This window comes from Hipposideros armiger, unplaced genomic scaffold, assembly GCF_001890085.2.
Source record: "Hipposideros armiger isolate ML-2016 unplaced genomic scaffold, ASM189008v1 scaffold_34, whole genome shotgun sequence".
NCBI lineage: Eukaryota > Metazoa > Chordata > Mammalia > Chiroptera > Hipposideridae > Hipposideros > Hipposideros armiger.
Window position 1 is genome coordinate 3,519,356 of NW_017731384.1, and position 13,299 is coordinate 3,532,654.

The 13,299-nt window shown below is 35.9% G+C and overlaps 1 protein-coding gene across 4 annotated transcripts in view; it reads left to right on the forward strand.

Moving 5' to 3' along the window:
* HELZ (helicase with zinc finger) overlaps positions 1 to 13,299 on the forward strand; it is a 157,944-nt gene that overhangs the window by 40,615 nt on the left and 104,030 nt on the right. For all 4 annotated transcript variants that reach the window (XM_019637764.1, XM_019637763.1, XM_019637762.1 and 1 more), the window contains 6 exons: positions 518 to 574; positions 5,885 to 5,936; positions 7,311 to 7,386; positions 9,439 to 9,637; positions 10,091 to 10,198; positions 11,255 to 11,552. In XM_019637764.1, coding sequence (XP_019493309.1) covers positions 518 to 574; positions 5,885 to 5,936; positions 7,311 to 7,386; positions 9,439 to 9,637; positions 10,091 to 10,198; positions 11,255 to 11,552 — 790 coding nt within the window. The remainder of the gene's footprint in view (positions 1 to 517; positions 575 to 5,884; positions 5,937 to 7,310; positions 7,387 to 9,438; positions 9,638 to 10,090; positions 10,199 to 11,254; positions 11,553 to 13,299) is intronic.

The following is a 13,299-nucleotide window of genomic DNA, read 5'->3' on the forward strand; positions in this document are numbered from 1 at the left end:
CTTAGCTGTAGAGGGCAGTGTCACTGGCCCTCATATGTGGGATCCGAACCGGGGCCCTCTGGCATCCCAAGCCAGTTCTTAACCATTGTGCCACTCGGCCGGCCCATATTTCACAGTTTTACCTGTTGGGTTTTTAAACTAGGAAGAAGTCATTTGCTTTTATATCTTAAGTGAATTTTGGATTTCAGAAGAGTGAATATTTTGCATATTTTCTTGTAACAGCTTTATTAACGAGCCATCTAAAGTGGTATTGTCATTTTAGGTGAATCTGAATCATGGGTAACTGAGTTCACCATTTTGCAAATTACATTGTATATTTTGTCCTGTAAACCTGTTAAACTTTCCTTGTAGATGGTTAACTTTATTGTCACCATTAGTGGTGGTGGGGATGGGAGATGAGGGTAGCATTGTTTTCTTTACAGATAAACCTTAGAAACAGCTGAGGAATTGAATTAAGTCCCCATAGTACAGAACTAATAGACTAATTGGTTTCTCCTTATTTCATTTACTTTTTCAGAATGGGATGGTAACAAAAGACTTGACAAGATTAAAAACACTTCTCACAGAAACAGAGGTAAGACAATTTTAGTGTGTCTCTATGGAAGGAGTTTAACTCAGTCTGGCTAGTAAGTTGGGTATTAAAATTTGGAAAATCTTCTGTAATCTAGCTTGGTCCCATCCTAGGAACTTTGCTTCTTCTTATGTCTTCTGTGCATCCCAGTTTGTCTGTTCTATCTGTAATTCTTGTTAGCTGTCTCTGGCCAACAAATGGAAAGATAATTTGGAAATTTTAGTGTTTGACTACATCTGGCTGTCAGAAAATACTGTCATTGAAAATCAGATACTCCTCAAGCCTTTTGTGTTTTTTTTAAGCGACTAAGAAAAGTCTGTGATTTAAAGACTATTTTTAGGGAATGGGTTTAGGTGATGGAAATAATGTGTATCTAGGTAAATGGTGAGTAAATATGTGCTCTGGTAAAGCACTTGAAGGACCCATGGAAGGCCAGGGACAGCAATGGTATGAAAAAGACCCATAGCTTTGTAAGTCTCAAATTTTTATTCCTCAAACAGGAGTATAAAAGTATTTTTATTTAGAGATCTTATTTTTAGAATCTCCATTTTGGTTAGCTTTTATCATAAATGGAAGCCCATGTAAAGTGATAGATTGATTGGCTTATTTATTAAAAAATTGGCACCTACTGTGTGCTAGGTACTATGCTTGGTCCTGGGGATATAGCACTGACCAAGACACTCCTAGTCCTTGTCCTCTGGGAGGTTAAAGTCTCGAGGAAGAGATAGACAATAAATAAATAAATTAAACTATAGGTGTAATTCACATTGAGGTTAGTGGTATGAGGGAAAAGAATAAGCTTTCTGTGATAGAAAAATAACTGAGATTGGAGTGGTCAGGGGATGAGACAGTTAAGCAAAGAGGTGAGGGTTGAGAAGGTGCTGGTATCATGGAGAGTGAGATAGAGGGAGCTCCAGACAGGTCTGGAGAGGATGAGCAGAGACCCCGGATGTAAACCATGACCTCTTGTAGATTAATGTCCCCTTTCAAATCTGATAATATAGCACAGTTCATACCAACAAACAAGTAAGCAAAGAAGACAGTCTTCGTAAATTACATGAGCTGGATAAAGATACTCTTTGTTTTGCTGCAGTTCTATAGGTTTTTAAAAAAATGTCATTTTCTTTGTCTTCCGTTATCTTATTGTGAATTAATGAAGAATCAATAAGCTCTAGTTAACTTCAAAACCATTTCCTTCCTTGTGTATATGTAGTCTTTTTAATTCCAAAGAGTAAAAGAAGACAGTTTTATAAACGTTTTAGACTTTTAAAATGAGAGTGTAAAATAAGATGACCTCTCATTTTAAGACTTTTGGCTTTGTTCTTCTTTTTATTGCCTTAATTGAATTACCAGCACTACATCTGATAACCACACACCAATGTATATATAACATTTTATTTTTAATATTTATAATTTTTTTACATGTAAGGCCACAAACACCACTTGACTCTTATTTTGTGACTGTGCTTTTGGAAGAAGTGATTTAGTTTTGTTTATGATTTATTTTCTATGTAACTAAGTAGAATTCTTTTTGGTTAGTGAACTGATATTTAAAAAAATCCATCTAGAAAAAGCTAACAATACCACTATTATTTATTACACATGACATATTTAAAAATAGCAACAATTTGTTATTTAAAAGTTGGGCTGAGCTAGTATTTAACTTGTAAATGCTAGTGGATGAGGATAAAGACATGGAACTAAAGGCTGGCTAATAAAACAAAAACAATTCTTTAGTGAAATTTAAAATACCAAATCAATGGATTTGATTGTGAATTTATAGGAATTCTAGCACGATGAAATCTGGCTGCTTTCCCTGAAGGTGTCAGTGAAGACTGAAGGTCATAAGCTAATGGATATGGCCATTCTGGATGTCTTGGGGTCTGAGCATATAAAAAGGATGTTTAAAAAACAAACAAAAAACCAAACCAACAAACATAGTACCTTGGAACCTAAAAGCCACAGTGGCCAAATACTCAGCCCAGGCCAAGCTTCTCATTTTTACCAGCTCTTTTGAGGGGGATCTGTTGTTTATCAGACCCTACTAGACTTGAGAGCTGTAGTGTCAGTATAGGCATATTCTGCCCATTTGCAGATCTATCACAGATACTGACTCGTGAAACACACCATATATTTTCCCTTTCTAATCATTATAAATGCTTTAGTCTTCATATTATGACCAAAACATTTTATTCCTAATTCTTTTGCAAATTTGATACACTTATTTTGGTAAAATTTTCTTTCCATTTTTTGGGTCTTCAGTTTCTTTTAATATCTTGTAGTTTTTAGTGTATAGATCCTTCACATCCTAGGAATTTGATTTTTTCTTTTTTGCAGTCGCAAAAGGAATTGTTTTTCTTATTTCTTTTTCTGAAGTTTCATTGTCAGTTTATAAGAATGCAATGGATTTTTGTACACTGATTTTGTATCTTACAACTTTATTGTATTTGTTTATTATTTCTTATAGTTTTTTGATAGAGTCTTTAGAATTTTCTATATAAAGAATCATGTCGTCTGCAAAAAAGTGACAGTTTGACCTCCTCCTTCCCAATTTGGATGCCTTTTATTTCTTTCTCTTGCCCGATTGCTCTGGCTAGGACTTCCCATACAACATTGAATAACTGGTGAGAGAGGGCATCCTTGTCTTGTTCCTGATCTTAGAGGAAAAGCTTTCAAATTTTCACCGTTAAGTATGATATTAGCTGAGGGTCTGTCATAGATAACCTTTATTATGTTGAGGTGATTTCCTTTTATACCCATTTTATTAAAATTTTTAATCATATATTTTGATAAATTTTTTAGAGGGGATGTTTTAAATTCATACTTGAAGTCAAGTTTTAGCTTTTGTGTTTGTACATTTTATGTAGATGGAATCATATTTTAAGGGCTAGTGTGGGACCGTGGCCCTTAGAACTTGCTTGTACAATTGAGAGAGATCTTTTACTGTATCTTTTGTGAGCATAGAATCCTTATAATGTGAACAATTACAACGGATTTGTTAGCTTATGTATTCTCATATTCAGTCTTCATTTTACAAAAAGATTGGGTTGTTTTAAAAAACTTACTAGTAAGTAGTTTGAGAATCAGAAGGTATTTTCCAGTAGAAAGGGTTGTTATAGTAATTCAGGTCCAGCCCATCCTGAAAGGTCCAATTTAATCAACACATAAATTATAGTGGTATTGTTGTTATACTCAGCATTTATGACATTTTTTCTATGGTACAAGACATTCCAAATTTCACCTTGGGATACCATTTCCTCCTGATTCAGTTCAGCATTTACTGTGTACCTGTGCTGTTCAAGGTTCTGTGGGTTTTGGAAAGCTGAAATATTCATGAAAAACAATCTGGTGGGTCAGTCTGAGATGCATATAGCTAATGTACCCACAGGGCAGCCTGTGGTTAGTAAGTGCTGGAGTGGAAGGACAGGCAGAGAAAGGAAAGATTAACACTCTGTGGGGAAACCAAGGAGGCAGGAGCGTGGAAAATGAAGTTAAAGGATTGGTTCAGGGTAAGATTGGCAATCAGTTGTTTCAGGTGTAGGGGAGACAAGAAGTAATGAGGGCCTTACCTAGGACTGTGGCAGTGGGTGCAGAGAGTATGAGACAGATATGAGAGCTATTCTAGGCCTTGTTGGGCAGGTTTGGGGCAATATTCAAAGCAGGAAAGACGTGGGAGCATTCAAGGTGGCCTTCAGAATTTCCGTCTGGCTCCCTTTGGGAAGATGAATTCGTTAGCTTGAGATAAGCATTGAAGGAGGATGAGATTTGGGGTAAAACTGATGAATTTTGTTTTGGACATATTATGTTTGAAATCCATCCACCCATCCACCTGACATGTACGGAGTCCCCATTATATGCCAAATCCTCTGTGAGGGGCAGGAATGCAAAAGGGGAGTTGCAGGTGGATCTGTACACGCTTGACAGTGATCCAGCTTGTAAAATGCTGTGGAATAGTGAATAAAAAGTGCTATGGCTGGCATGCAGTTGGAATTGGGGGTATGGAGCTTAGAGTAAAGTTAGAGCCAAAGGGACAGATGGGAATTTATGCACAGGGTAAGATATGCATCAAAGGAGTTCAGGAAACCGGGCAATCAGAGTGAGGGGCCTCGAGCCATGGTCTCCATTGTGGGAGAAAGGCTCATCCCAGAGTGAGGGGGCCTTGGGTAGGATATGCTTCCAGGCCGCCAAGTGGTGGCACTGCACTTGATAAAGGCACCGTGCTAGCTGGTCATTCTCTAGGTGTTAAGGAGAGTGAAATGAATAAATGGATGGCAGGTGCTACTTTGTTGGGTTCAGGACTGGAGACTTAGATGTCTTTCCTTTTACTAGCAGGTAGTTTTTGTTTTTGTTTTTTTTACTTTTTATTGAGGTAAGATTCACATGACATAAAATTCACCATTGTAGCATTTAAAGTGTAGATATCATGGCTTTTAGTACATTCATAATGCTGTGCAACAATCAGCACTATATAAATTCAGGCCATTCCATCATCCCAAAGAAACGTGATGCCCATAAGCAGCCACTCCCCCTTCCTTCTTCCTCCCAGTCCCTGGCAACCACCAGTCTGCTTTTTGTCCTTACTGATTTTCCTATTTTGTCATTTCTGTAAATGGAATTATACAATATGTTGTCATTTGGGCCCGGCATCTTTCACACAGCGTAATGTTTTCAAGGTTTGTCCCTGTTGTGATATGTATCAGTACATCGTTTCTTTTTATGGCTGAATAATATTCCATTGTATGGATATACAACACTTTATTTATCTATGCCTCAGTTGATGGGTATTTGTGTTGTTCTCTCTTTGAGGATATTATCAATAATGCTGCCTGAAGGTCAGCCGGAGGTGAGAACTTAGGGTCTTCTCAGGTCTTTTCTGAGCATGTGCCCAGGGCATGTGTATGGCATTCTAGGTTCCCAGTAATCAGTGTGAGGTTATTTCCTTCAGCATCTCATTGCCTAGTCTTTCCTCCCAAGCTTTTTGGTTAATCTATTGTTTGCCCCAACTGTTACCTTTTGCCCCAGGTGGCTGTAACTAATATATTTGCCTTTAAACGTTTCCTCTGCTAGCAGGTAGTTTTTATGTAGGAAATCTCTATCAGTTTTCTTACTGAGAGCCACACAAGTACTTTTCCATATTTAAATATAGTTTCACCTAGAGCAAAGAACAAAAAATATCATTTGAAATATTGTTTATTAAAAATTTCTAAATATTAAAACTCAACCTTTTAAAAAATGTTGAAAATGTCCAAATTTAATTCAACATCAACTGGATATTTCTTATTATAAAAATATCTTTCATTTGAAAAATTGCAGGCAGCAACTAGTAATGTCCTGTCTGGATATCACATGGAAGACTTAGAAGAGGGTAAGTACCAAACTCTGTAACTTCTGGTAGTTGTAATTCTGGGCATTGCTTTTTTATTTATTATTGGGAGGAAATTTACTGAGTTACAGTACATGTAAGTGGAGGTGTAGGTGAGAATATGAAATTTTAATTTTAAGAAATAGGTGTAAATGAAAGCAATTTTTTCGCTGGCCCTTTTTCATAGAATAATGGAGCATTGGAGGTAGGAGATAACTCCAGAGGTCACCTATTTCATTTTCTTGCCTCCATGTAGTTCTAAATTTAAAACTCACTCTTAGCAATCCTTACAGCGAGGTCTTTCCCCCCTCTATCCCAGGCTAGTACAATGATTAGTTTTTGGAAGTTTTGATCTGTAAACTGAGTTATTCCCGCTACTATTAAAATCCATGATCTCTTTCTTCTCTTGCCAAAGGAAAGGGAAGAGAGACCAACATTCACCTGAGTGCTCGCTAGATACTGTGTACTGTGGTGGTGGCTCTCACAAAAATATGTGCTGACTTCTTAGAGCCCTTCTCCATCCTTCTGATGGGTGATGAAATATATTTATTAAGGTTCAGTAATTTTCCCAGTCACACAGCTAGTTATGGGATAAAACACAGCTGTTAATTCAACCTGGCTGAATATCTTTTTTGGTGGGAGCACATAGTGACTTGTGAGGAAATAGAAAATGGCTATAAAGTCCTTGAAAACTTTGAGCTGCTCAACTTTTGTAGCTTTAGCCTTTTTACTCTTAAGCCGTGTTTTATTTTCCCTGGCTTGTTTGGAACCTTTTATGTAAACAAACCAAAGCTCATTGTATTCAGAAATAAATGTTAATTTTTTTAGCTCCTATCTCAGAACTCAACTTTTTGAACTTCATTTCAACTATTAAAAAGGATTACTTCATACAGTGACATGTGTCAGAAAAATCCTAAGGAACATGGGTGGTAATGTGGAACTTCTCACAGAATATGCATTATTGGAATTTGTTCTACAAAATTTCCTTCCAGGATACACAATTTTCTCATTCCTGAAGTAATTCCTAATAGAGACACATCTCATACTTGAGAAATGACAAGCATGCCAGCATCCCCTCTGTAGTTGTTAGGGAAGAGACTGCACTGGAAATATGCCCACCGTTGCTAGGGTAGAGTCAGGGTCATAGATTTGATTTAGCTGCTGGGTAATTGCTTCTTCAGTGATTTCTAAGTTTCATATGGTTAATGGATTTAACTCATTTGATTGGTAGATTACTTTTTTGGCAGAGGCAAGTATGTCATGTCCTTTTCACATAACCTGGGATGATGTGTGTGGAGGGGTTATAGAATTTCTTACATTAAAATATCAGAATTATCAGCAAGCCTCAAATGATAAGAATGTCCTGATTACTCCTAGGGTCTTGTAATGGTTGGCATTTCCGCCCACCACCTAGGGGAGTCACAAGCAGCGAGGAATATACTTTGTGTAAAAGGTAACGTAAGTTTTTTTTTAACCAATGACATGTTTATATTCAAAATATAGTTAACTTTTCTTCACTTTTTAAAAGAAGATAACATGTGAAGGGAGAAGTATAATGATTGAGTAAAATGGTTTATTTTCAAATTGCAACAGAAGCCATGGTGATCATGACTATTAAATAACGAAAGTCAAAGCTATGATGAGCCTTCTTTTAATTATAAACAACAATGATCTAAATGGAGATTATTAAGACTTTGCTTATAGGTCTCTGATAATACCAGTTGGATTATTACGATTGAATTTAATTGCTGGTCTCTGCTTATGTGAAATTTACCTAAATCATTGTGATTGAAATTGAAATTACTTTATGTAAACTGAAGTGGGTAAAATCGATGAAGAAATGTTAAATTATTTTAACAACTTTTAAAAAAAGAAAATCTGTTATCTTCGTGTAATCCTTATATAGAGTTTACAAGTAATTTATATTTGAAGGGCTAACCGTTCAAAATTTAATAATTATGAATTAAGGAGGAAAGAACTATTAAAGTCACATTTAGAAAAGAGTACTCTTTAGTTCTTTTTATAAGAGCTAGTAACTAGTGGGATTTTAGATATAAAATGTCATTACTCTAGATTTCTTTCTTTTGATAATGAGAGAAATTTGATATGTAGCGTTGATAACTAAATAGTTAAGACATCAGATTTGATTTTATAGTAGAAACAAAGAAACTAGTTAATTTTGAAAATCCTTGTGACACCTAGACCACAATCTTATTATGCAAAGGAAATGTAAAAAAACTTATAGTGCAAATGAGAATACTATACCTTTAACTTCTAGGGAAATAATTTAAAACAAAGCAATAGAAAGACAAAGGAGTATTTGGCTCATTAACACATACTTAAGAAAAATAAATGCATGATTTTAAACATGTCTTATGAAGCGTAAGAGCACTTAGTATAATTTAAGTTCAAGTGCTTTGTGTATCATCAAGAAAAGCTTTATATACGCTCATCTTTTCAAATAGGGTGAGCCATTTGATAATTTAAATTGTGCAGTGGTTCATTTTGTATTTCTTAATATCCATATTTTTCCAGTTGACAAATTGTCTATAATACAACATCTTTCTTGTTTGCATTTTGCTATTTATAATTCAATTTTCCTTTTTTTCCTCAGATCGTCTATTAATTTTTTATGCTTCAATTGTTTAAAAACTGGTTGGATCCATAATTTTGCAGAGTATTTAAAACATAAAAAAATTAATGATCAAATTCTACATTTTTATCTGTTTTGGGCCAGTGAATTGTCAGTTGAATTTTCTGAGTCAGAAACACTGAGAAATCATTAACTCTGTAACCTTTAAAAGGAACATTAATGATTTATGAATTTACATATTGAAGGATTTAATCTGACTACTGAATTATGATTATAATATAAAACTTTTATTCTTAATTTATTTAAAACTTCAAATTAATATGGTCCAATATTTTCAATGAAATGTAGGCAATAGTAATATAGAAAAGAGTAAAGGCATTACATTTGAAGGTGAAAAGTACAAGTCTTAAAATGATACTTTAATGATATATTAAAATTTTTTTCAGAACGCAATTCCTGGTATGTGGAAAATTTTCTTTAGGTCATATCATTTTGGGAAGTAGGACATACCTGTGTTTGACAAACGAATCCACTTGATGTCAGTGTTGCTTTAAAAAAATCTGCTCTAAGAGAAATTGTCTAATCGAGTTGTGATACCACGAAGGAGGCTGCCTCTTCAGTGGTGGTTTTTGTGGGTGGTGGGTGGTTATGATTATGCTGTGCTTTCACATCTGCTTATTCCAAGGAAGGAGGTCAGTGAATATGGGGAGTTGCTGTTCTGATTAACTGTTGTAAATGTTCTCTAAACCTCTTCTTCCTCCTCGGTGCAAGACAACAGTATGATAAATTTGGCCTTTCAGGAGATTAAGCTTTGTTTTTGTTATGGAAGAGTCAGAGGTCAAATGCTGGAAGTTTATCTTTTAAGTGGTCCAACAAAGTGTATGATAAAACAGTCTTTCCTATTCTACTTAGATTTTTAGAGCAAGGAATCTGTAGGTATGGTGCCCAGTGTACTTCAGCACATTCCCAGGAAGAACTAGCAGAATGGCAGAAAAGATATGCTTCACGGTTGATAAAATTGAAACAGCAAAATGAGAATAAACAGCTCTCAGGCAGTTACATGGAAACCTTGATAGAAAAGTGGATGAATTCATTATCTCCTGAGAAAGTGGTGAGGAAAATGAACTGCATTTTTTTGTTTGTTTGTTTTAAAGAATGACCTTGTTTGAGTTTTGACTTTATTTTGTGCTATAGTTTGCTTTATTTCATTATCCTCTGTATGAAGAACTTGATTCTTGATAGAGTTTTTCATAGCAAAAGTAGACCCATTTACTAATAAAGAGCAGAGAATTAAGCCATTTGTTTGGAGATTTACAGGCATTATATTAATTTATCTTCATTCAGGGAGTTTTTACTGCCATTTTTTGTTAATTTTCTTGTGTCTCTTGTTTTAGCTTTATTATATTTTGTTCTTCTACACATAACTGAAAATTAAAGTATAGACTACCTTGCTTTATAAACAGTTCCGTTAACATCTTTACTGTTAACATTTATTTACCATGCCAGAAGTTTTGTATGCGCTTGTAGGAATCAAAACAGAACGTTAATTGCTCTCTGTTTTCAGCTTAGTGAATGTATAGAAGGAGTAAAGGTAGAGCATAATCCAGATCTGTCGGTTACTGTCAACACCAAAAAATCTCACCAGACGTGGACCTTTGCTCTCACGTGTAAGGTATGAATTTTGTGCTAGCTAAATACTGTAATTTTTTTTTCAATTTTCTTAAACCTTTTTTGGACCTTTAAATCTCTGTTAAAAGAGCATTGAAAATGTTTTAATCCAAATACATTTTAATGTAGGTTCTATGTTGTGCTAAAGTGTATTTCTGTAGTTTAATCATTAAAGGTACAATTTTCTTTTTAGAATTTGAGTAGATGTTTATTTTTAGATGCTTGCTTATTTGTTTATTTGGTAAATAGGTCTTTGATATATTATCTTCCAAACTTGGAACATAGGATGGGGTTCATGGCTTATAATTAAATTAACTATTTAAAAATTGAATTGTTTAATCTGGCAGTTCTAAGATATTTAAACAACGACAGTGTGTTTTTATATTTGATTTGATGAAATCACAGATTCTGTAATAATGGGTTTTTAATGAGACATTGTCTGCAGTGCTTCCCACCTTGAATTATAAATATTCAAAGTTTAAAAATGAAGCAAAGTAAAAATTTCTGTGAATATGTGCAGTGGGAAAGTTTTATGTACTTTTTTTGGTGGTGTTCCTTCCCCTGTACTATCTGCATGTTGGGATAAAAAATCTGGGAACATTTAGCTTTGGCCTTGAACCCAATCCAGTGCCTTCAGAGGTAACTGCCCTCCTATGAAGACTTCCTACTAGAGGCTGGATAAAACTTTTTTAGACCAAGGAAAGTTGGAAAATTAGAGGCCAGTCGTGTATAGGGTGATAGCCTTTGTCACAATGAAAGGTGAACATATCAAGAAAGAGCAGGGAAGCTAGTGAAGCAGCATAAATATATAATTTTAAAAATTTCAGCTTTATTGAGGTATAATTGACATAAATATATCATTTTAACGACTAACTTTTTAAACCATTCTGATTTTTTTTTTCCTTAAATGGCTTATAAGCACAATTTGTATTTTTAACATAGTATCTTAGAATCATGGGAAAGTAAAAGTCCTTTATGGCAATATTTTCATTGAAGAGCCCAATTACAATTGGATTTTTCACCCCCTTGTACTCAATGAATTATTTTAACTTCCTTGTAGCCTGCAAGAATGCTGTATCGCGTAGCATTGCTTTATGATGCTCATCGTCCTCATTTTAGTATCATTGCAATATCTGCCGGAGATAGTACTACCCAGGTATCACAAGAAGTCCCCGAAAACTGTCAAGAATGGATAGGAGGAAAGATGGCCCAAAATGGATTAGATCATTACGTGTATAAAGTCGGGATAGCATTTAACACAGAAATATTTGGAACTTTTCGCCAAACCATAGTTTTCGACTTTGGATTGGAACCCGTACTCATGCAAAGAGTAATGATTGATGCAGCTTCTACAGAAGGTAATATTTAGACTTTTTTCCCCTGATACAATGTATTAAAAGGCACTATCATAACGACAGTAAAAGATATGTATTGGCCCCTAAATATTCCATGGATAGGGAGGCAATAATAAGGAAAAAAAATCCCAAATTAATTGACTCATTTACTGTGTAGTGGGATTAGAATGGTTCACGCACGTTATGCCCTGTTTTCTCTATACAGTCATCAGGCAAAGCTCACTTTGAGGTTCCCCAAACTTGTATGAGTAGATGATTAGGTCTGTTTTGGTCTACCAACTTCATTTTTAAAGGAAAATGATTTGAGCACAGTAAAACCTTTTAATATTAATTTGGGTATTATGTAATTTTAATGGTAATCTTGAATTCATCTGCGATGTCTATTTCCATGTCTGATTGTCCAGTTAACTTTGATGATACTAGTACATTATCTCTGAACCAAGAGTCCTAAATGTAAGCTTTCATAAATTGGTTTTGCACATTTACTAGTGTGAAGGAGGCCAGGGTTCCTTTAAAGAGGATTGCTCTGTGTCCTTGGGAAGAAGTTCCTGGTTCAACGTGTCAGCATCTGTACAAGATGATGAATTTCTTTGTACGTTGTCATATTACTGCCTATACCTAAATTTTATGCCAGAATCTAAAAGGACAAGCAAGGAAACGTCACGTTAGCCTACATTTCTTTGGCTCTTGGTTGGATTTATAGATGCTTTATTTTATTTAACAAACAATAAATATTTATTTAACAAATACTTCATATAGCAGAGCTGTATGAAACTTGCTTTCGTATTGGCTATAACTCACCATATGGGGAGGATGTTTTTTACTATGTACCACACTGTCCCATTTATAAGAGCGTACAAGTTGGTGTTTTTCAAGATCACATGCTAGGATTGAGTTTTTTGGATGTAATGAACAGGTCGAAGTGTCCTGTCTCCTTCTTTACTTTAGCTGCTAGTAAGGTTAAAGTAATATTTGTGCCCAAGTTGAACAACTAGGCTTTACCTTCTTTTTTTTTTGCTCAAGATTTTATTGGGGAATTGGGGGAGGGGAACAGCCAAGATGTCCTTCAATCTTAGTTGTGGAGGACGCAGTTAGCTCAGCTCCAAGTCCAGTTGCCATCTGGCTGCCCTTTGGCAGCTTGCGGCCGCTCAGCTCAAGGTGCAATGTTCAATTCTAGTTGTGGGATCGGGCGCAGCCCACCATCCCATGCAGGAGTCGAACTGGCAACCTTGCTGTTAAGAGCACGTGCTCTCACCAGTTCAGTGGCAGTTCAGCTTGGGCACAGCTCACTGGCCCATGTGGGAATTGAACCGGTAACCCTGTTGCTCAGAGATCGTACTCTTAACCAACTGAGCCACTTGGCCGGTCTAGGAATTACCTTCTTGTACATGTTGTAATATTATTACCCAGACTTCATTTCACCCTTATTTCTCACTTACTTTATTTCTTTTTTTTTAAAGATTTTTATTGGGGAGTTAGGGGATGGGAACAGCGCTGGGGAATTGGGGGAAGGGGAACAGACAAGTTGCTGTCTTTTTGTTCTTCAGTTTAGTTGTGGAGGATGTTGCTTCACTGGCCCAAGTTGGCACCATCATTGCTCTCTTCCCAGGTGAGGCAGATCAGTCACCGGCTTCTGGCGGCCGCTCACAGCGGCTGCTGGCCACTCATAGCGGCTGCTGGCCGCTCACACTGGCTTCTGGCTACTCATGGTAGCCCATGGCAACCCACTGCAGCAGGGGCTGCAGCCTAC